Genomic DNA, 25,209 nt, shown 5'->3' on the forward strand with positions numbered 1-25,209 from the left:
AGCCGACATTTACTGAACAGTTCAGATAGCAAGAAGCTCTAAATTCTTTATCTATTATCTTATTTTGTTACTCCCTTAGGCTCTATTGTTCCTTCCACTATACAGTCAAGAAAAACTGAGGCCTAGAATCTTCTGGAAATCACATAGCTGTGAGGGGTGGCTACCAGAGCATTCTGATTCTGGACCCTTCTCCATTAACTAACAGTTCTGCCTCTTAAAATTGATTCATGGATTTAATCAGCCAATTAATCAATCACTGTTGGGCATTGAGATAGGAGCTGAGATACAGCTGTGAACACGATGGCCCTGGCCCTTGTGGGACCTACCCTAGTGAGGGTACAGGCAAGAAAACATGCATTTTAAGTGCCAGAGTCCTAAGGAGAATATGAGGTGCCATGGCAGTTCATGGCAGGGACTCCTAATCAAAGCTCAGGGTGTTGGGAAGTAGATCCTGGAGGAAGTCATGTCGAAGCTAAGCTTCAGGCTCTGTGGGAGCTTATCAGTTAAAGAGAAGAGGGAGCAGAGGTCCCGGCAGAGGAAATCAATTTGTGCAACCCAAATAAGTCTAGTTGAAGGGAATAAAAGAAGCCCTGCCCTTCTCTTCCCAACCCCCATCTCTGTATCTATGTAACAAATGTTAAACGAGGAGCCTGCATAGTCAGAGGACATATTGTGAAGGGCTTTGTAAATCTGTTAGGGATTTTGGACTTTATGCCACGAGCAATGGGGAGGTACCAGCAGATCTTAAGCAGAGGAGAATTGCTATATATGTATGGTATTATACTCTGCTTTCTGATGGCTTGTAGTATATTTATAAAAATGAAGAAGTTCCAACACTAATGATTACATTGTATTAAGTCTGAATAGTGTCATGGATTAGAAATCTGAAAATATCTTCCTAGATCAACTGGTGTCTTCCATTCCTGTGAGAAACACACTGGCCGACACGTGAGATACACGCAGTCAGCGGGATGCCCCTTCCTGAACATCTGCCCGGTTTTTGTCTTTGCCGAGAGTCAGCTATGTTTGTCCACACACTTGTTTTTCAGCAGTTCTATGTGTTATAAGGAATGGATGAAATATAAATTTGAACAAAGTATATTTTTCTATGAGAATTAAGTTTAATACTAAATGGGTGAGAAAATTGTAAAATTGTGGAAAAACTGAAAATAGGATCTGGCATTCAAGTTGCCTGTCAAGAGTCTTTAAGAACTCTTTCCACTTAACCAAAAAATGCAAATAATAGGGTGCATTGTAATTGTGGTTTATGACTTCAAACCCTAGGATGTGGTTAGATACTTAAAAGAAAATTCTTGGCCCTACATCAAAAGAGTGGTAAATGAATGTATATTTACTTATTTTAAGATAAAATAAGCAGTTTAAAATATATTTAAAATATATTGATTTTTTTTGGTCTCTTGATCTACTGTTTTGATTCACCAACTACCAGCCCTGATTGCATCAAATAATATGGCTTTTGTATATTGTGCAGAAATTAAGTATAAGCTATATGAATAATGAAGCATTTAAAAACCATCTTGATCGACAAAGCTTATTTCTTTAAATGGTCTTAGTATTGAAAGACTTGACGTCCACCCTCTACTGGGGGCTGTGAAATCATCAGTGGCTTTGCCTCTGGAAGGTCAGCTTCTTAATTTATTAAAGATGATGTGGCCACCATAAGGCAGGATGACAGAAATCCTGGCAGCACTCTTTTCCTTCTGATCTGCCAGTCAGATTTTTGGAGCCATTTCCATTTTCTCCTTTCTTCTCTCCAGGAGCAGAGGTAAATTGGAAGAAAATGTAACGAAAACAGCTTGATGAAGCTCATGAAGACCCTCCACATTCAGCCTCTCCCCAACAGCTCCTGCTCACCCAGACGAGGCAAAGCCACATGGAACATAGTTTATTTTTGTTTAAAAATCACTAAACAAGGAATACAAGCTCATTGTAAAAGTTTCACACAATGCAGAAAGGTAAATTCACTTATTAGTGTAGCCTTGGGCAAGACAGGTGCCTCTCTGATCCTCAGTGTTTCCATTTGCTAACCAGGATGAGAGCTAATTTGGAGGACTGCTCTGAGGATATGAGATAATGTATGTAAAAAGCCCATTATTATTATTATTATCATTTTACTTCATGGTTATATAGGTACTAGTTTCATATCCTTGACCAAAGAATGATTTTCCACTAATGAGAAATTGGTTCTTTTCCAGCAAGTTGGAAATATTGGGAGGAACCCTCAAAAGAGCAGTGATTATAGAAAGGGACTGTCCAATCAGCCAAAGCAGCTGAATCAACTGTGATGGTAAATGATGTGATGTCACAGTCAGATCACGTTTACATTAGGCTGTGACATGTCCCACAGGCACTTCAAATCCAAGAGACTACAACTGAACAAGCCATGACTTATCATCTATCCTGAAGTTTGTAGTAGCAGCTAATCTCGATAAAGTCATAAGCAGCCACGCAAGATCTCAGTCTGGCAATTTGGGTGTCATACTAGACATGCTCATCTTTCTCCTCTCTCCTCCCCACCCAATCAATCAACCATCTCTGTTCATTCTAGCGCTACATACTGAATCTCCCTCTCCTTTTCTCTCTTGTCTAGTCTCACGAGTCTTTGGTATCTCCTTATTGGCTTTTGCAAACACCTCTAAAGTGGCTTCCTCTTCTTCAACCTATCCCTCTGTATTTCATCTTCCATAATGATAGCAAAGTGATCCTTCTAAAATGCAGACTGGTAGCAAGTCCCTTCCCTGATTAATTCCTTTCACTACTTCATAACCACTTGCTGTGTAAATTTCAGTTTCTTTATATAGCATCCAAGGTTATTACAGGAGTTGAGGTATATAGAGTGCTTGAACAGTGCCTGGACACAGTAAGTACTATAGCAGTGTTTGCTGTAACTTTTAATGACCTGATCTCCACTCTCCTTTTCAATCTAAAATACCGTGACTCTGTCAAGTCATTGCTCACAGTTTTCCAAGCACACTGTGCTATTACACACCTTTGGGTTTTGTGCACACACACACACACAGCTCCACTTTTTAGATGACCTGGTTGTGCCCACCTACATGTGGAACGCTTTAAACCGCACCTCTCGTAGTGTTTCATAGCCTCCTTCCATATACCACACAGTTAATTTCTTCCAGTTCAATGCACTTTCTGCACGTTTTAGTGTCAACCACCACACTGGATTATAATTTTTTTATATGTTCCTCTGCCCTACGAGGTAGTGGGCTCCTAGAAAGCAGGGACTGTATCTTGATTTTTCCAACTCCTGACTAAATACTGGCACGTGGTAAGCACCTACTACGCATTTAGAAAAAAAATTTTTTGAACGAATGAAAAGTGTAGATTACAATGAGTCAAAATGTAACTAAGAATATTTTTTGATACAGAAATTAATTCCCATTTGGGCAGAAAGAGGAAGTTTAATCAAAATCTGGAGCGCCTCCGTCTAATTTCTTGCTAAACAAATGAGGGCCGTGATGCCCCAAAGTCCACATGGTTAAGAGGGCCTGGCTTTTTGATCCGTTGGTGTTGCGTTAAGTGTTGCAGGAGGGTAATCTATATACTACCTTCTCTTCTACTTTGGGGTCAGGTGGAGGTAATTTTATTCCACTTTCTGCAGAATTTCCCGGTGTCTCGGGTAGGGGATGGAGGATCCGAGGTCTACCAGCACCCAGAAAGCCTCTCCTTCGTTTAGCCTCGGAGGCCAGCACTTGCACAGCGCCCCAGCACCGCGTCGAGCGCGCGCCCTCGGAGCAGCCCAGCAGCGAGTGACAGCCGAGCCGCAGCCCTCGGCGCCCGGCTCGCCCCGCCCCGCCCCGCCCCGCGCATCACGTGCGCGAGGATGCTAACTTCCCCCTCCTCCCCGCCCTGCGTCCTCTCCGCCTCCCGGGCCTCCTCCTCCTGGTGAGGGTGTGCGAGGGAGACCGCGCGACTGGGAGCGAGCGAGCGGGCGGGCGCTGCCGGAGCCCGCAGCCCTGGCGCCTGCCGCCGGCCGGAGCTCCGCAATATGCCGCCGCGGCCCTCTGGCTCTCGGCCATGGCGAGGTTCAGCCGGCGCGTCCCTTGCACCCTGCTCCTCGGCCTGGCTGCGGTGCTGCTGAAGGCGCGGCTGGTCCCCGCGGCCGCCAGAGCCGAGCTCAGCCGCTCCGACCTCAGCCTCATCCAGCAGCAGCAGCAGCAGCGGCAGCGGGAGGAGGCCGAGGAGGAGAGGCCAGGGGCGCCGGGGGCATCCTCCACCGTCACCACTGTTCCAGGTAGGTCCCGGCAGCGCGGCCCTGCCTCTCCGTCTCGCCCGGCGATCTCATCTGGCCTCGCTGGCCTCCTCGCCCCTTCCCTAGCCAGATGGTTTCCCATTGCCTGCCTCTACCCACCCCCATCTCCCCCATCTGCCCAGACAGCCTGCCCAGGACTCGAGCTCTGCTTTGGTTTCGGGAATCTGCCTTTTGGGTGATGAGCTTTCTGGGAAGCGCAGAGCACTGCAGTGGGGTGGGGAGGGGTCGGAATGAGTGACTGCCTCGATTGATCTTTTTCTTCTCCCTCCCTTCCTGAATGTTCCCCTCTGCCCTGGGAATGATTGTGTACGTACGTACACACACACACGCACACACATGTGTACGTACACACACACACACACACACACACACACACTTCTCAGATCCCTTTAGCCTTCTGTTCTTTATCCTTTTCTCTCCTCGAGACTGAAAAATCTTGCGATATACACCCACACACCCCTTTTCACCATCTCGCCCCGCCTGTATATTTAAATTTAGCCCTGGAGAAAGAAATCTTGATTTATTTTATTATTTATCTATCTCTTCTCATCCTGGGAAGAGTTTAATGCAGTTGGCAAGAATACCTTCAGTATAAGATGAAAAAAAAACTAAAACGAAATAGGAATTTGTAATTGAAGGAAAGGGAAAGCAGAGGAGGATGGATGGGATGAAGTCTGTAGTGGATGTTGGTGCGGCAAAGCCTGTTACCCCAGAGAGGGGAATCTCTTTACTTGTTAGTAGAACGTAATGAGGCGGATTCTTGACACTGTTCAGTGAGGGTGAGGAAATCGGTTTAATATATGTGGCTGTAACAGTCCCTCAGTTCGTGCCTTGTTCCTCCCCATTAAAACTCCACCGGTAAGTAAAAAGCTAGATTATCCGTTTTAATAGCTTCTCCCCACCCCCCCACCCCTGTTCCCTTCCCTACTGTAGAAGCTGCCTGCTCTTTGGAAAGGGGGAAAAAAGCCATCAATGTTTTGGCAAGTGGGCTTAGGTTTCTGCAAAACCAAAGTGAATTATAACATTTGTTTTTGTTTTAAAATCCTGCCTAGTAACATTGTACAAGATGCTGAAAACGAGATTTTAAAGAGTGGGCTCGGTATCTTATTTTGTACGGCGTCCTCCTCATCAAAGAGCAATCTTCAGGCCCGGCAGCTGACACAGCCAGGGTGATTTAATTTATCAGAGTGCTCTGAGCTTAGGATGAAATCACCAAAGTGCAGGAAAGCATGTGTTTGACACCCTCTTAAAACAATTAATAACACCTGAGTGTGGCTGAAAGTCTTGAAAGGTGTGCGGTTGTGGTGGTTTTCCTACTGGCTTTTTATGACTGAAAATGCTAACAACAGGGTTTGGGCGAGGCAGCTGTTATGCTGTTTGCTAAACTTAAGGACATGAGAGACAGGAGAGTGGGAGAAAGCTTGTCTTCATTATGAGAGGGGTTTCAGAAATTACGAAACAGAAGGCTTAGAGTGGTGATAGATTTTATGGTTTGCAGTATATTTTTTACACTTGATCTTAGCCAAAAGGCTGAGAAGCAATTGCAGTATATTTTTTATTTCAATTGATCATCTTTCAGGGATATTTAGTTAAATGGGTTTTGAGTACCGTATCGATGGGTTGTGATAAGGTTTATGAATAACTGCATAATATGAAAACTTTTTTACTTAGCATGCAAATGAAAATATTTGTTTCCTGATATTTATGAGGGAATATTTTTTAAAAGGGTTTTTTTTTGCGAAACAAACACTTTTTGTCCTATTGACCTACTAGATACATCAAGATAAAGGAACCCCTAGTCAGTAGATCCAACTAGAGCCTGAAAGGTAACATAAAATGACTCTTGCTTTTCCCTCAAAAACTCTTAACTCTCCAAGCCAGTGGCAAACAAGAGAGCAATTTAATTGATTGCTTTTTCAATTATAGGAGTATTGGGTTGTATAACGGAACACAACCTATAACAAATGAAGTTAAATATTCCTCAGAGCACATTGTGATCTCTGGATTAAACTGGTCTTCCTGCTTTACCCTTTGTTCATTTCTTGTCTGTTCTCCTTACATAGCTAGTGATTTTTTTTTTTCAGTGGAGGTGCTGGGGATTGAACCCAGGACGTCATGCATGCTAAACATGTGCTCTACCACTGAGCTATTACCCTCCCCACCAGCAATCTTTTAAAAAACATTAAATAGGATCATTTCTGCTCATAGTCCTCCAATGGCTTCCCATCTCTCTCACACTAGTTGCCCTGACCCTGAAAATGGCCTGCAAAGACCTAGATCCTCTGTGCCCCTCCCCCTCCCGTCTCCCTCAGCTCTGACCCTAACTTGGTGCTGGGGCCACACTGGCTGTCTGTGTCTTCAGTTGGCAAAGTGGGCTCTGGTGTGGGGTCTTTGCACTTGTCGTTTTCTCTGCCTGGAATTCTGGAACCTCACATTCTTCTGATTCAAATGTCCCTGTAACAAAGAAGCCTTTCCAGCTGTATTTAAATAGTAATACATTCTCCTCCATGGTACTTATTCTCAGCCTTTCTGGTGAGCCTGTCTTCCCATTACTAGAGTGTTAGCTCTATGAGGGCATGAACTTTGCTTTGTTCACTAGTACTTTAAATTATTACATATATTTCCAGCCTCCAGAAGAGCACGTGGTATTCATAGATAGGTACACATAAGTTTTCTGAATGAAGGAATGAGTAAATGAATATACAAAAATGTTGGCATCAAAGGTCACTTTCACTTTATGAGTTATTTAATATCTTGTGAAATTCTTCATAGGAATTTAGCAGGGTTTATATAAAAATAAAGAAATGTTAGAAATACTTGTAAGTGGAGGTTATAAAGTATATATGCTTTGGATCTTTTAGCAAATTTCAGTGTTTGTTATGCTGACCGTGGAGAACTGATAAACACAATACTTAGGTCCACTTTTTAGGTTCTGTCAAGAATGTTCTTTACCCAGGTGCACTTATAATCCTCTCATGACCTAGGTGGGTATTAACATACCTTTAAATAACTCTGAGCAGCTTGAGTTCGTTCTTTGTATCTGTATGGTGCTTCTGATTCTTTGAACGTGTTATGTGAAAAACTATAAGACTTTTCTCAGGCAAAATTTAGAAAACTAATAAGATGTGTTTAGTGGCTGGTACGTGACTGGGCCTCATGAGTCCATAGTAGAGAAACTGATCGTTGACTTTGGTTACTATTCTCTGGATTTTATTATTCTGAAAATTTGTATCCTCTGTATTGCTGAGAAATAGGAAAGTGAGGTGAAAAAATGTTGAAGATGAGATGAAAAGAATCAAGATGTAAAAAAAAGTAGATTTTCATTTTCTGGTTAACTTGTGAAACACCATCTTCAGCGAGTAGTGAGAGTAAAGACTAAGGCTGAGATCCCTCATATCAGTTGTTTTCTCCAGTGTATGCAGAAGCTCTGATGTCTCCATCTGCACCAGGATTCATTAGAAATAAGTATTTGAGGGACCAGGGAAGAATGAATTTGGGGGCTTGTAGGGGCTGAGATGACCATATCATATTCACTCTGAGGGCCCATTCGATGGGAGACAAGGTAGGGGGAGTTGGGGGCGGGGACCAGTGGAGCTGGAGAAAATAATGAGCTCCGTTTCAAAATCTCCGTGTGAAGCTCAGACACAGGGGATCTCCATGGATTTTTATAAATGTTTCTGCATACAGAGAAAGCTTCTTGAGAGGTCCATTTTCATGGTATAAGCATTTTTGATTGTACATTTCATTGGTACATAGTTTTAAACCTATCTTGGAAAATGTCAAACAAGTAAACAGAATAGCATTTAAAAAGCCCATACCCATCACCCAGCTTTAACAATGATCAAATTCACTCACACCTGCACTCGTTCCCATTATGTGGGATTTTGGGTGGGGGGAGCAGGGAGGTAAAAATGTACACACATCAAAATGTACACATGCAAACTGTACTCTCTTGACAAATGGGTGTAACCATCACCCCTACCAAGATAACAGAACACTTAACATCACCTTAGAAAGTTCTCTCTTTCCCCCTTCCCAGGCAATCCCTGCCCCTGATCCAGAGGCAGCTACGTGCTGTTCTGATTGTTTTCATCATTGATTAATTCTGTGTTTTCTAGATCTTTATAAAATAGAATCATATAGCATGTACTTTTTTGTGTTTAGCTTCTTTAACTCAGTCTAATTTCTGTAGGTTTCATCCACATTGTTGTATGTTCAATGGTTTATTCCCTTTTCCTGCTGAGCAGTGTTCCATTGTATGAACTACTGCACTTTGGTTTATCACTTCTGTTGATGGATTTTGGGGTCATTTCCAGTTTTAGCTATTGTAAATGAAGCTGCTACATTCTTGTACACATCTCTGTGTTGACATGTCTTCATATCTCTTGAGTAAATGTCTAGCAGTGGAATTACTGGGCCCAGTGGTGTACTTTTAAAGTAAAAAAAAAAAAATTTTTTTAATATTCTATAGAGCTGGCATCTACTTAATAAAATTTCATTTAAAAATAATGAAATTCAATATAGAACATAACTTTATACTTTTTATTTAATTCAAAAAACTTAATTTAAACTTCTTGATTTAACCAAACCTAATTGAAATCTCCTATCCAAGAAAGCATTTAGTTACTTTTTTTCTGTTCAAGAAATTTGAAAATCAATAGGAAAAATGGGATTAGAAATTGACTTTTTTTTTAAATCTAAAGTACTCATGCTTTAAAGGCCATATTCCCAGATGGGGTAATTCTGATTTCTTTCCAGGATTTTAGTAACCAAAGGGAGTTATTTCTTGGTGTTGATTACAGGTTGAAAAACACATGCCATTGTGTTGAATTTGAGACCAGTTTGTTTTAGTGGTGGTTTTTCAATATTCTTAATGTGCCTGAACAGAAATGACCAAATATTTTTCTGAAACAAAATACTTCCCCCGAAGTATATAAATATTGGATTTGATTCCCTTCCAGCGTTCTGTCTGACTAGGTTAGCTGCGGTGGTGTTGTCACTCATTGACTTGGCTTAGGGTCTTAATTTCCTTTTGTCCAAGTTCCCTTCGCTAGGATATGGATGCAATATTTTCCATCTGTTACTGGTAAAAAGTATGCTTTGGAGTATTTACCTGGAAAATTCTAAAACTATGAAAGCTATGCATTGTAGTGAAATACAGCATAAGCTTAAGAAAACGCCTTCTGTTTGCTCTGAAGTTTCAGTTTGGAGATGTCTCTTTAATTGGCCTTTTGTGTAAGCACAGTTCGTATGTCCAACACATATCAGAGTCTGTGCCTTTTAAATTCTTTTTCTTTTATGATTGTCTGTGTTATAGGGACTAGGCAGTGTTCTTAATTACTTGTGGATGATGTCTGTGATTGGAAAGGCTAGTTCACTTGGGCCTGAAATGAGTGAGTGGTTTCTGGGTGCCATTTCATGTGGGGTAGAGGGTGTCACAAAAATGGTAATTCCTTTCCACGTTACTAGCATGTCAATTCTGCCTCAGTGACCTAGTGAACCAAGGCAGTAAAATGCCTCAGTAATGTCTTATGTGTCTCTGCAACCCTGAGTTGATAATGCCTGTTAAGCTCTCCACGTTAAGCATCTATGTCTTATACAGAAACGAAGATTTAAAATTAACTTTATATGTGAATGAGATTTCAATTTCTATTTAATGTGTTTTTTTTTTCTCAAGTAGGTTTCTACATCGTAAAGCTTTAGGAACTAATTTAAAATTAAACATTTGCCGGTATTATCAGTTATTGTACTTAGTCCAGTTTCATTCCTGTTCAGTAGAGCATTTATAAATGTATCATTTTAATTCACTTGCTAGCTCTGCTGAAATTTAGAACACTTATACAGCTAAGTGCATAGCAGTTCCTATCCGTGGACCTAAATGCTAGTTGGGCTTTAGGTGACCGACTGACAAGTTGGAAGTTAGTAGAAATGTCCAGCCTCAACCCAGGCTCCTGTTGTGAGGCCCCTGGCTATTTCTGGGGTGTTGTAGAATTCCATATCCATTGTCCTTTCTAGAATAAAATAAAGCCAGTGCGCATGGTTTTATTCACACCTATCCATTCCGCTGCTTTTTTGTGTGTGGTAGGAATGTGCCACAGACAAACAGCATAGGGGAGAGGGCTGACTTGTTCCTCCTGACAGGCTAACTGTAGCCAGGAGTTGAACAGAAGCTGCAGAAGTCCTGGATTTTGTGACCCATTCCACCCTTGCCTGCTTCACTGTGTTTTTGGCAATGATAGAAATTAGGCTGTCAAAAAAAACATGGCTCTGTATAGTTAAATAGATTGTTTCTTCAAAACTTTAAACATGCTGCTGATGCTTTCACGTTTGCATGAGCAGGGTTTGTTTAGGAGCGTCTGGGTGACTGAGACAAGATTACGGAAAGAATATACATTTACTCTAAAAATGAAAGGCAGAGGCCACGCTTTCTGAGTGAGAGGAAGAATGTCACGAAGGGTAGTGAGGGTAGTAGGATTTGCTTCACTAGGTAAAATGAACGGTGTGTGGATCAATAACAGTGTGTCATAAAGCACGCATTATGATGAATTAATTTTGTGTATCTGAAGTTAAAAATGATCTAGTCATTTATATTTAAATAAATTGGTGTATTCCACATATTTGCATTTAAAAACAAATAACTTTTCTTCATAAAGTAAGTACTTCTCAAAGTATATTTTATAATGTTTGTACTGTTAGATTCTGGGGGAGGCTATGATTTAATACTTCCCCAAATTCCAATGTTTATAGTAAGTAGAGTTTAACTCTCATTCATAACCACATGTAAGAGAAACATCTGTATAGTAATGTGCGAAACAACTAATCTTCTAATGCTGTTTATAATGAAACAATGTCTAATAGCAATTAAAATATATAATAATTAGAAAAAAGATTTCACTTCCCAGATTAAACTGATTTGGAGTCATAGGATCTTGGAAGTGGGATGAGGTAGAAATGACCTTGTGCTAAGTGCTTTGCTCTGGCAGTGCTTGATGTATTTGACGTAAGCTGGAATACATTCATGTCTTAAACGAAATTATGGTGCCAACAGGCAGTTACAGAGTCTGATAAAACTGTTACTTAAGGATAATTTGATGATTTTCTTCATAGCAAATATGACTAAGATAAGTGAGCTTTTTTTTTTTTTTTTTTGAATCTTTCACTATGAGTGGATTCAAATTTGTGAGTCAGAAGAGTCAAAAGAAGGTGCATTTTTAAATTGCTTCCGTACCATAGTATTTCAAATGGGAAAGAAGTCCTGTGAGTCAGTAAGGCCTGGTGAAGACAGGATGTCAGGATGTGGAAGGTGAAGCTTTGGAGGCTCATGAGAAAAGAAGAGAGGTAATACAAATCACTGTGACAGGTTTGAGGGGAGGTCAGGTAAGTTCATGGGGGAAGAAAGTCCTAAAAGTGGTGAACCTTCTCCTCCCATCGTAAGTGTAAGAGACTCACTGGCAGAGGTCCTAGGGGCCAATGGAAGGGTGTAGGGGGGGTGTGAGTGCCCTGAAATCAGTCCCACAATCTGCAGTTACCTAGTGTTGAGAACATCTGTAAGATTTTCAAAGGAACCCTTGGCCTCCAGAAGGTTAAGACAACCTGCCGTGGTTAATTAGGCCTTTGTAAGTGGACTCAGTAAGAAAAGAGCAAAGGTAACATGCAGACTCAAATAACCTTTTTGTGTTTTCTTGACATCTGTGGTTGTGCACATGTGATGGGTAAAATTAATAAGCGTGACAGCAAGAGAACCATCCTGCCAGAAGGCCTTCACCCATAAAGGAACTGATTGCTCGGGATGCGTGCACCTTGGTCAGTTCTTTCAACCTTTGGCTTCTCCATTCTGTTTGTAGAATGGCTGCCAACATACAATAATTATCTTCATGATAAACCACATGACTTGGAATTGTCTTCTATCCAGGTTTCATTGTACAATAACCTGGTGGATATCTTATACCTGAAAAAATCCCTCTGTTCAGAATTCTTTGGCAGTCAACCCAGAAGCTCTCTGCATCTTGGCTCTTGGCCCTGGCACTGAAGGATAGGGTCACTAAGATTAAGTTAATAATCTTAATAAGGGCTCTGATGACTTTGTGAGTCATCTAGTCCCTCAGGCCTGATTATAAACTTCAATCAGTTTTAGCAGATAAGAGAGGGCCCACCCTGGTTGCTATTAGTTCCCAAAGAAGGCTTTAAAAAGACCTAAGCCTTTTCCCACCTGCTGAAACAAGTATTAATCTTTGGTTTTTAAACAGTTTTGGGGCCAAAATAGTAATTTCAGCCTACTGTGATTAACTCTGTGATTAAACTTGCCATTTGCATCACCAGTGCTGTTCTGGGCTTTTAGAATTAGTTTTCTCTCTGAACCCTTTGAAACTCATGTTCTCCTTCCTGTTTTTGATTCATGCCTCTCCAGGTTTCACTAATCCCTGACTACACTGGAAAAGCTAGATGCTACGAGGAGTGAACAGCAGAGTGAAGCATTTCTTTGTTTTGAGGCATGGCTTTAGATTGCAATAGTTTTCTTTCACTTGAAAGTCCAAATGGAAAATTTTGTGTTTCAACACATTCTGATGTTCCAAAGATAAACAATAGCATGTGTTGAGACTTGGAAACCTGCAGCTTCAGAGAGCAGCATGGGGGTGTGGACACGGAGGTAAAAAAGACAGAAGCTCCCCTGACAAATCCAGCTCTGGTTGTTGGGCTTCCAGACTGGCACTCTCTGCAGGGACTATGTATGGGGCTCATTTTGGATCCAGCAGCTTAGAGATAGTCTGACAAAGGCAGATGAAAATACAGTGACCCGATTTACTCCCCTTTCTTCCCCATTAATATTCCTTATCAGTGATACAGTCTCAAGTCCATAACTTGAATAATTTGCTATGCAATAATTACATAAAATTGAAAAATTACGCTGGTGCTGTTACAGCCATAAAATACTTGATGTGGTAATATGTAGCTAATTAAAATAATTTTATATTATTCTAAAACACAGAAGTAGAAAAAAAGTTTTTGCCGTTTAATTTAATACTCTGTTTCCTCACTCCCTTCTCACAAGGTGACCTCATCCACTCCAGTTGCTTTAAAAACCGGCTATTTGCTAAGACTTCCCTGAGGGCACTCCTGATTGTATCCACCAATTATTTTGACATCTTTATGTGGATTGTCGCAGGTATTTCAGTGTAATCATGTCTAAGTCTGGACTCTATTTCCTACCACACCTTCCAGGAGAAAAAAAATCTTCCTGTTTTTTTAAACTATAGTCTGCATGCTGTATGTATATTACCTTCCAGAACTTAGAATTATAAAACCGGCAGTTTTTACCTTTCGACCAGCTTCACCATTCATCCTTCCTTACTGTTATTAAAAACTCCACTGTTACTAAAGTGCCCCACTGGCCAGTAGGAGAGTTGAGGTGCTAGCCTTGCCACATCCTCTACCTTCCTCCCCTGCTCCATCACCAAACCCATCAAGTGTGTCTCCTAAATTCCTCATCAGTTAACTTTTCCTCTTCGCTGCGCCTGCTCTAGCCCAGGTTACTGTTAACACTCTAGTTCAGGTCAGCATGTAAACTGGCCTCCCTGTGTCCATTCATGGTGCTCTAACATCCATACTCCCCAAAGTACCTCTGGAGATCATCCCCCCACACTCTGCAAATAGTGGTGGTTTTATTTTTAAGTGCAGATCTGATCCGGCTTCCATGACATTGAGGACCAGGGAGATGTAAGGCTGTGCATGATTTCTTACCCCCGTCTCGGCTCCAGCTTCTCTCCCACTTCATCACTAAACTCCAGTTCTCTGTGCCTTGAGTGTGACAGGTTTTGTCCCTTAAGACCTTTGCGCAGGTTGTTCCTCTGCTCGCGGTACTCCCTGCTCGATCGCATGCACACACTCCCACACTCCCCTGATTCATTTCATTCAAACTTCAGATATTGGCTGATGTGCCACTCCTTTGAAACAGGTTTTCTTTAACTTTCCACTCAGAGCTGGGTTCCTCTGATATGTGCGCTCATAAGCACCTCCTAATTGCTCAAGGTCTGTGACTGATCTGCAGCAAGGCACCTGTCCCATAATTTCCATATTTGTCTTCACCTCTAGATTGGAAGCCAGATGAGGCCAGGTGCAATAATTGTTTTAGTTGGAGCTGTATTGTTGAGTGAATAAATGAATGACTCCCTATAGATAAATATTTATGCCATTGAATAGCTTTTTTCATCCCCAAGCTTGAGTGAGCTTCTCTAGAGAGTATGTGTATGAAAAGAATATTAAACAGGGAAAAGGCCGTAGGACTTGCAGAATGACATGGCCAAAGTATATAGGTTTTGGGTCAGGAGCAATGCCTGCTTTGAAAAAAACACACTGGAAGAAGAACTGGTATTTATTTGAATTTAACACAACATATGTGGGTTTATATGTGGGGCTGGAGATAACATACAAGATTCTTCCTTGTATCAGTACAGCCCCTCAGTAACTGATTTCATTTTTTTTTTCTTTTTTAAACAAAACTCGCTGATTGCAGAGAACACTTGGTGGAGATGTAAAGAAACCACAAGTCATCATAGAGTGTGATAAGTGCTATATTAGAGGAGTATGTAGGATACTGTGGGAACACAGGTTTGGGAGGAAATATGGCCTGTTTTCTGGAAGAAAGTACACTTAGAGTGAGTTCCAAAGTGATAGAGAAAAGCAGAAGGAAATAATTTATTATTTTTGATTTAGATCTGTTTTTTCCCATTTCTTTTGTGAAAACGGTAGAATAATTCTGTTCCCTTTTATCTTTAGTATTCTCTAGAATTTAAAAAATTTCCTCCACTTCCTTTTTATTTTGTACTTTTACAGCTCATCATTGCATACTGTTAGAAAAACCGTAGCTTCTTCCGCAGTGCCCACATTTCTTGACCCCAGACTGATGTGCATCCTCCTTTCTTACATAAAGGAATTGAACTCCGAATTCAAACATAAGCCCCACTTCTATCAATTGAGATCTAACTGTGAGCTAGCAATGGATGCTTCTTGCCTTTACACTGATATCTAGCGGACATACTTTCCCCCGCCATTAAAGCAGTGGGGTGTCACCACTTCACCAACCTGTGCTGCTTTCTTACCATATCAGCCCTCGACATGAACACAATGCATAGAGCTGTGTCTGGCTGTCCCCTGTAACCTCTCTCTTCCATCCGGGCCAGCTTGTTGGCCGTTCCCCAAGCCTGTCGTGAGAACAACTTGGCTTCTCTTCTTTCCCCTTCAGTGACCCTGAATTTCATTTCCACACCCCACCACAAGGCAGTGAGTGATTTGAAAGATATTTTGTTAACGATTGTGGTTGGACCATCTAACTTGAGACTTTAAAAAAATGTAATTGCACATAGCTGTTGCCTGGTTTTCTGCTAAATCGGAAAGTTTGTGAGAACTAATAGGTAGGAATTTTCTGTATTCGTGAACTTTTTCTTCATTAAGGTTAATTTGGAGAGGTACTCATAGCAAGAGGCCATTTAGCTGAGATGAGCGGAGCATGTGATAAGTTACCACGTTGACTTGAATCTATATACATTGATGTCTTTTTGTGGCTACAATTAAAGTTGGCTCTTACCACTTAAAGCACCCTGTCATTCGGTTTTTGCATTTTTAAAAAATCCCTGAAATTCTGTAAATCTTCCAGGCTAGGGGAACTGAGACATTGAAACAGGTGGCTTAACACTGGGAGCACATGGGCTGACTGTGCTGTTCTCCCTCGGGCTCGAGCCCCAGTGCATGTGCCTTTCCGGTTCTCAGGGTGCTTGTGCAGTATGTTGTCTTCCGGGCTTTGGGAGACTGAGAAGGAGGTTATACCACATACACCACCATTCAGCACGTGAACTGTATTTACGTGGAAGAGGTAATATATTATTTAACGAAAGACATTGTTCTAACAGATCTGCTCCCCGCTTTCGACCTTCTCTGCTTCTATCTCTTCTCTAATCCTTTGACCTGGAGAACCAGGAATCATCACTGATTCTGCCTTCTCTTTCCCACACTCACCTCTCACTCACTGGGTTCTTTTAAGTAGTCATCTCAGTATCTTTAGTGTCCACTCCTTCGGTTTTATTTTCACAGCCGTTTTCTCAGTCCCTCCTTTTCCCCCTACCCTCCATCTGTCTGGACTCTTACAGTAATCTCTTAGGTCTTCCTACTTTTTTCTACCTCTAACTCAGACCAACCTTAGTGCATGTATCTTCCTGAAACACTGCTTTCATTTCCTAAGTTTTCATTAAATTGTCATTTAAAATTTGAAGTCATCTGTCAGGCTTCTATGTCCCTCCAAATTTTTATAGTGAATACTTTGAAATACTGTATGCTGAAAAATCAAAGTAGTGTAACAGATATCCATATATCCTCCAAGATGGAACGGTTATTAAAATTTTGCCTTATTGGCTTGTCTCTGTTACTGTCTATCTTCATGCACACTCACCCCACTACAATATTGCAGGACCAACAGAAACTAATTTTATACATTCTGGCTTTTCATCCCCAAAGCTTTAGCATGCCTCTTTTAAGATCTGGAGAATGTTCAGTGGGCAAGTACCGAACACTTTTCAGAAACACTTTTTCTGAAATGGTAAAACAATTACTAAAAACTTTTAAATGAACCATATAAAAGTCAGTGAAGAAATGGTATAGAGCTTCAAGTGATGAATGAAAGAATAAATGCATCTTAGGGATGGTATGTGGAATTCTTAAGAAGGTTATATTTGTACAAATAACATTTACATTACACATCCACCAGGTTATGATAAGACTAAATTTTGTATAAAGGTAACATTTTAGCTACACTTCTGTCCAAAATGGGAGGTTATGCCAGGTTTTCAATTTACTTTGTTTTTCGGTAATTTCCCGCCAATCTAGGGTCAGTTCCCATTAGTCCACTTTTTACGTGTAACTTTTATGATGGACGTTTTTGGAACTGTCTGTCTGATACCTCTCTTCCCCTCTGCTTCTGTCACCCGCACCCATCCATAGTTGATGGTGGAAACGGTAGGATGTAAAACCTGAGAGTTGTCATGCTTCCCAATGTGTGGAGAAAGCCAGTCGGCCTGAGAATGAAAAGGATGAAGCCACATACGGAGATGGAGCTCCTGGTTCCAGTCATCCTCAAATCCAGCTGGACAGTAGCCATCCCCTTGGTCTGCTTGTACAACCCTTCCTTGTATCCATCAGTTGATGAATTCCATTTTGCCTCAGGAATTCTGGTTGGATTTCTGTAATTTTAAACCAAAAAGCCATAGCTAGCTTAATGTTATTTCCTCCACTGAGTCCTGGCTCCAAGCAAATTTTATATCTGTTGACATTTTCCCTCCCCATTGGCACTGCCCTACCTCTCTTACCCCTGAATCCATGGGAAACCAGCTTAGTCCTACATTTTTCGTGAAGCTTTTTCAAGCCACAATTATTTTTCTCTTTTTAAAAAAATTTTTTTGAGGTGGGGAGGTAATTAGATTTATTTATTTTATTTCATGGAGGTACTGGGGATTGAACTCAGGACCTCATGCATACCAAGCACCACACACTCTACCCCTGAGCTGTACCCTCCCCCACAACAATTATTTTTTTTTTATTACAAGACTTAATGATCTTTGGTGATTCAGTACTTGATAATACAGTGTTTTGAACTAGTCCCTAATTGTTTCTGGTGTGTTTATTTTGTCTCTCTTTTGAGCTTCTGGATTCCTTCAGAGCAGAGATACATTCTGTCATTTTTACATTCCAGAATACCTAACACTCAGTAAGTGCTCAATAAAAGCGTGGCATGTTGCTGCATCATATGATAGCATATATTAGGAGGAATAGCTAAGGAACCAAATATCTGTTGTTATTTATGTATTTACTCCTCATTCCTGTCACAGTGCTAGATATGTGGTAGGTGCTCCAAAGTTCATGTTAATCAAAAAAATTTGTTCTTAGATTTATGAGTTCTGGGCAAATGCTAGTGGTAGTAAAATGAATTTGAAGATGATGAATTGAATAATACTGTATGATACTTCATGATTGGGAACTGTCAGTGAATCGCGTGCAGTTCTTAAACCTGGAGCACTTCTTCAGAGGTGTTTTCTTTCCCTTTTCTATATTTTTGTCTCCTTTTATTTCTACCTTTTACCTTTTTTTGTCTCTTATTAGCACTTAGTTTTGTCGCTTTTCAGTCCATAATGAAAACCTCATGCCTCTCACCCCTGTTCCCCGCCTTTTCTCACTTACGTTCCCCCCCTTGCTTCACAGTACTAATTTAGAAGTCCTAAGGATTCAAACAGGAATCTTTTTTTTCCTCCTCCAAATACTGCCCTAAGGCCTCTAATTTACAGAAATAAATGCCTAAATCTACATTGCAAACAAGTACATTTAATCACTCAGTCCTCAACAATTATCAAATAAAAGTTCTTTGTCACAAAATGCATCATAAATGAGGGCAGTCATTGAACACTTTTTGGCACTTTAAAAAACTGGGCTTCTAGCTGAATATTAGTCCATGTCTGTCACGTTGGAGAGGAAAAGCCTTGGTGAATTTGAGCTGCGGTTGATCCGGCGTGGCTGCCCTGGAGAGAGTGGGAGGAGAGGGCAGTGGGATGGGTGGGAACGGGAGGCTGGGCTCATGGAGGTTGGTTACGGCAGATGACTGTGTTCTGTGCACTCACCCTGGCTTCTGTGGTTGATGTCTTCACCAGAAGCAGAATCATTCTAGGGCTGCATGGCTTGGTGACTAGACTGTGGGCTTTGGAGTTTGGGCAACTGGAGTTCAAAACCTGCCCTGCCTCTTACGTGCGCTCTTGGTCATACTAATTAAACTTCCTCTTAGCAGGAAGATGGTGAGAGTTCCCTTACAGCATTGTTAACTAGTAGAGTTGGGGGATGTGAAATACCTAGAACCTAACACCTATCAATTACTGTTATTATTAGAGGTGACTTTTAGTGAACTAAACATTTCAGAAGTATGAATATTCTATCTTGATTTAAATTCTATGATATGTTAGTAAGGACTGAATAGTAGACAGGAAGGATAACATGCCAGTTTTACCACTTTCTAGTAAGTGAGGCTGGACTTCTTTGCTTTATTGCGTTTCCTGTGAGTTGACTCTAAAGAGCATATGTGTTTCTGTGGTAAGAAGTATTAAAGCAAAAAAAAAAAAAGTATTTAGGCATATTGTGGACTAAAATGACTGTTTTTCTTTTAAAACAACCTAGAAACAATGTTGTCTTTGGAACATTGCTGCAAGCAAGCAAGAAAAATACGTTTGAAAGCCAGAAATCAGAGTGAGATATTCATCTGTGTGCTTCGTGTTTTCACTATTATATTGATCCCTTTTGTTTTGCTGAGAAGACAAATTGGCTCTTAAGAAAGGCTGAATTCTAACAGTAGTTTTTATTATTCTTCTGTCCGGAAAATCTTAATGTGAGCTGGAATATTCTCAGAATACAAATAAGCCAGTGGATACTGGCTGTGGTCCTTTTGGAAAACTTTGTAATTGAAAAGGACAGCGTTCCTTCTTTATGATACAAACAGGAGTGTTTTTCAGTTTGCCTCCTTTCTCTTTTTGGTAGCCTTGGCATTGTGCAGGGGAGTATGCTCTGTCCATTAAGATGGTGTGTCTTGGAACGTTCTCTTTAGAAAAGATTTCTGCAAAGTAGATGAAATCTTATTTTTGAATACATACCTCAGAGGAGTAGTAAATTGTTTCTCTCTAGAATTGCTGTCACTGCTCCACAGCAGAGAAGGGCATTAACATCCTAATGGAAGCAGCTGATTGATTAACATATTGATTAGATCTAGGAGGTTGTGTTCTGTGACATTTGGGGCTGACTGAATTCTCAAATTGGTAGGCAGTTGCAACTAACCAGTTTAAAATTTTCGAATGTTCACAGTATTCACAAGTAAAACAACATTTTAAGGAGTTTTCATTAAAAGATAGGATGAAAGAATGGACTAGAATTACTATAAATTACACATGAAGAGAATAGTTTTCAGAAATTATTTGCCATTCTTCTTTCTGTAAGTAGGAAGCAGGAGAAAGCCATGAATCATAAAGACCAGGTAGGATTCATCAGGAGTTTACTAAAAATTCCTAGTCATGATATGGTTGTGTTTAAATGAAAGTAGTAAACCAGGTGAAGGCTTACAAAGCTAGCAGGACAAACATAAACACGAGCAAGTAGTGTAGGAATTATTTTCAGTCCACTTTGAATGTACTTGGAAACAAAGGATTCAGCCCTGTCAGATGGATCTTTCTTGCTCTGTATCTCGAGAGCCTGGCAAGTGGCAGGAAGACAGTATCCACCCTGGACTTGCCTTGGGTTCACGGTAATAGTTTCCTGAATGGTTGGATGGCTGGATAAATGTTTGCTTCCTGCTTGGTTAGGTACATTGATTGACAGGTGTGGCAAAGGCTAATAAGCAGCTGTGTCTAAATTGATGGCTGGCTAAATAGAAGATTTGACCTCCACTGCTCAGTTCTTAAGCTAAAAGCGGCTTATGCTGGTCTCTCAGGCTTTGTCGTGAGAAAAAGAATTAGAAAGACTTAGTTTAGAGGTGGTAGTTGCTGAGTCTGTTAAGCCCAGCAATTAAAAATTAAATATGATAGACTGAAATTCTAAGATGGAAAATTATTCAGCCAAATAGAGAGATGGGCATATAGTATAACACTCCTCAAATTCAACACAGCAACTACAGGTGAACTTTACTATGCAAAGTTTCTCTGACTTTTTGAAGGAACTTTGATGAGCAAGGTTTTTGCTCTCAAGATACTTAATATTTAATAGATGGAGAGGGCATAATCATACGTAAATATAATTTAATGCAAGATGCCATAAATGCCCCATTAGAGTTTCAAAGTGCTGTGGGAACATCAGGGAAGGGGAGTCAAACTTTCAATTATTAAGGGACTGATTTCTCGCTTAATTACCAGCTTTTTCATCACCAGTTTTTTTTACAAAAAAGAAAGGGGGTGGCTGGAAAGGAGTATGGACTTTTTTTTTTTTTTTTTTTTTTTTTTTTTTTTTGCTTCTCTCAATAGAAGGCTAATTGGTAGGAGGCAGGAAATATAAGCTTAAGATTTTCCTTTGTATTTTTATATTTACTGCCATATTAATTGTAGGAATAAAATTTCCCACTTCTGTTTTCATTTTTTAAATTTTCATCTTAATTATGGAAGATTCTAAACAGAAATATAGTCTATATGTCTGTGTAGTCACATTACTGAAATTAATCACATACTAGCTTTTTGCTACATTTGCTTCAGATTTCTCTTTTTTAAGAAATAAAAATTAAAGATGGAATCAAGCCCCACTCCCATCCCTTTCCCTCATTATCCAGAATTAATCAGTATCTTGAAATTGATGTTAATCTGTTTTAAAAACTGCAATAAATGTGCATGCAGAGTATACATATCCTTTCGCAGTTTGATTTTTTTCACTGAGCATCATGTTTGAGGAACTTTCATTGTTGATACATTAACTTATTAATTCAATTTAATTGCTACATAATAGTCCATTGTATAACTAAGCCACACTGATAGACAGGTTTTATCTTTTTTTTTTTTTTTTTAGTTCTCAATAAGCTTCAAGAAATATGAGTATCTGGGGGAGAGTATAGCTCAGTGGTAGAGTGCTGCTTAGCATGCACGAGGTCCTGGGTTCAATCCCCAGGACCTCCATTAAAACTAAATAAATAAACCAAATTACCCCACGCCCCCAAATATGAGAATTTAAAAAGCACTTATAGTTTTTATTCAGTATGTACAGTTATTTGTATCTGATGCATCATATTTATTTAAATATGTATTCTGTTCTCTTTATGAAGTAATACTGCTTTTAAAGTGTTCAAAATAAAAGCAATTCATAAGGAAAACGATTCATGTCGTACCTAGTATTGGTGTGAAGGATGCGGTATTAGGCTTGGAAGGGTGGTAGCAAATTATTTTTTAATGTAGGAAATATTGCTTTCAGTGTCTCCAAAGGCCTGAAACAGCATGCTTTGTGTCAAAAGATGAGACTACCATTTGATATCTGAAACAAAACGCTGAATTTACTGCACACTTGGTAGGGAGCGCTGTGCTGGTCAGGCACAGTTTTTCTCAGCAGAGCAGGACAGTGACCCTACATAATTTTTTGGGAAGTGTTGAAGGCAGGGATTGGCGGACTTCCACAGATGGTGGTGGGATGACGTTGGCAGTAGAAGCTGGCTTCTCAGGTGAGGCTTTTGCTGCACAGGTGGCACTCAGAGGCTCCGGCGTTGAAGTGACTCATTCCTGAATGGCTGGTGCTTGGGAGGTTGGCCACTGATTGGTGGCCTTACAGAGGGGCATTCACTGAGGCAAGTTGTCAATGATTGATGAGTTTCAAGCCAATTTTGTCCTTCAAAGGCTATAGAACTGTCTATATTAAGCATGTTTAAAGCCATTCTTCTGGCTACGTATTGCCATGGTTACAGAACAGTCTGTTTTAGGACTGAGAACTTTTATTCTTGCATGTATAATTTGTCCTCAGGGTTGACTGCTTCAGAAGTTGGATTATTATATAGCTTCTGCTGAGAACCTTGTATTCAGATTTGAAGGCGGAAAAAAGCAATGTGTCTGGTTCTGTAATAAACTTGCCTCTGTGCCGATTTTGGCGTTGCTTGAAATAGGAAGAGGAATTATACACAAGTCTATCTGATGTTCTAGAATCTTCCATAATGGCTGATAGCACATCATTGGATGCTTCTGTTTTTCTACTTGGAAAAGAATAATGTCTTTAACTGAGCAATGCACTGTCTTCACTACTTCACAGCAATGAGACCTTGAGCACTTTCTTTTTCTGAATCTGGTTTCCTTGTTTTTAAGTTGAGAAGAGTAATACTTAAAACGGGCTTGTGAGGGTTGAGATTAGTTCAAGAAAATGGGGAATGACCCGTGTTTATCCATAAAATTAAAACACATTTTTGAAATTAGCAGTGATAGTTAAAATAATCATTCTTGTTTTTAAAAAATGTGATGCAGGGAATATACTAATATCCTCAGCAATATTTAGAAACCCTGGTTTATGGGAATCTTTGAGCCCAGTGAAATGACATGCAAAATTTTTGTGTATTTGTGGGTACAGGGTACAGGCATTTTCTTTTTTTGTGGGGTGGATGTGAAGAGTGATCATAGATTCATTAGATTCTCAAAGAGATTAATGAATCACTGCTCTACCATAAAGAGGGGAGATCTTTTCCATGGAGATACAGAGTCAGCAGGATGGGCCAGGGTAGCTCATTTATGTTTCCAGAAGGACCGTAGATGGGTCGACTACAATGGGCGCTTCTGTTCAGATGCCACCAGGGCTTTCTCTTCAGGCTCCTCCCTTCCATTCTGGGCTCTAGTCAGGCTTTCCTGTCCCTGTCCCTGTCCTCTACTGGTTTAGGCCTCGGCATGTTGGTTCACACTGCCTAGCATTCTCTCCTGTCTGGATAACTGTCTGGAGAGCTTCTGCTTGTTAAGCTAGAAGAGTTTTCTGGTGTCAGCTTACCTTTCACCTCTATCAGGATCCATTCCAGACCCTCCAGGTCCCTGCTCTGGGTACCAGGGCACTTGACGTATGGCAGTGCTCTTGGCTCTCAGTCCACAAGGACTTTTGATTTGTCGGTGTCTTCCCGCTAGACTTTGCAGTCCATAGACTAGGCAGTATTGCGATCTTGTTCTGTTTGGATGACCATCAGTGCCTGTCACCTTCGTCCTCAGTTATTAGGCACTCAATGAATAATTGTTCAGTAAAAGGAATATTTTTGTCCCCCTAGTTGCTGATGCTCAAAAATCTCACGTCGTTTTAACTTTCCCTCAGTCTCAGTATTGTCAGTTGCCAGATGCTAAACACTTTTGCTTCTGATCCTGATTTGCACTGCCTCTGCTCTACTTTTGACTCTCTTTACTTGATCCTAAACTGTTTCAATAGATACCTCCAGTTTCTCACTATCCAAGTCCGTTCTACAAATTGCTCCCAGCGAGGTCTTTTGAGACCTCTCTTAAAAGGCCTTGTCACACGCTGCTCAGCCTCCCATTAAGCAGACAGTGGGATGGAATCCAATCATCCCCCATTGTTCCCAGACTTTTTTTATTTCTTGCTACAACTGTCATTCCCTGACTGCATTGCTTTTCTTTTCTTTTTTCTAACCTTGGTGCCTTTTCTCATGCTAGCCCTTCTTCCTGATGGGTCCTTGCCTCAAATCTGTATTTTAAAATTTATCTACTCTTTGGAGTTTAGCCTCAGTTAATTCCTATTTGAAAATATCTCACGTTCCCTCACTGAGAATTCAGATTTCCCTTTTCTGCATACTTTTAACACTTTGTTCATATCATTTTCTAGGCCTTTACCACTAGATTTTGAACTACTTTAGACTTGAAACTAGGTAATATTAAATACAGTAACAGCATAAACATTTAACATAGCATAGTTTCTGACACAAAGAAAGTATGATACATGCTCGCACTGGACCTGATACTTTACCTGATGCCTGGCCAGCCTTCAATAAATGTTTACTCAAGTGAATTAAATCGGAATTTTGGAAAACATTGTGATGCTATGTATGGACCTTTCTTTCATACAAAATGTGTACTGCTTTGTCTTTTAAGATCTTTACATTTTATGTTTTTTTTTTTCACTGAAAAAAATACATTAATGAATGATGCGTTTTCTTTGACATTTCCAGGCCACTATATTGCCTCTCTGTCTATGGCATTAGCTGTGGTATTCAGGCTGTGGTGATGCTTCAGGCACCCAATGTTGCTCTAACACCTAAATTTCTATTTACCAGGCAGTATTCCTTTCAGGTGTCTAATCACAGGGAAATTGCTGCAGCTTACTAAGTTATCAGAGAAGCACTGGAGAAAATGCTGGGATTCATTCTGTTTAAATCTAACCACCTTCCTGGCAGGGTGGGTCTCATCGGCTTA

The 25,209-nt window shown here is 40.4% G+C and overlaps 1 protein-coding gene across 1 annotated transcript in view; it reads left to right on the plus strand.

Annotated features, from left to right (window-relative positions):
- Positions 1–3,691: 3,691 nt before the first annotated feature.
- Positions 3,692–25,209, plus strand: part of FAM171B (family with sequence similarity 171 member B) — a 59,284-nt gene continuing 37,766 nt past the window's right edge. Inside the window, exon 1 of the mRNA XM_074364008.1 lies at positions 3,692–4,270. Within this exon, the coding sequence (XP_074220109.1) occupies positions 4,054–4,270 (217 nt within the window). The 5' untranslated portion in view covers positions 3,692–4,053. The remainder of the gene's footprint in view (positions 4,271–25,209) is intronic.

The sequence above is a fragment of the Camelus bactrianus genome, chromosome 5 (assembly GCF_048773025.1).
Source record: "Camelus bactrianus isolate YW-2024 breed Bactrian camel chromosome 5, ASM4877302v1, whole genome shotgun sequence".
NCBI classification, from domain to species: Eukaryota; Metazoa; Chordata; class Mammalia; order Artiodactyla; family Camelidae; genus Camelus; species Camelus bactrianus.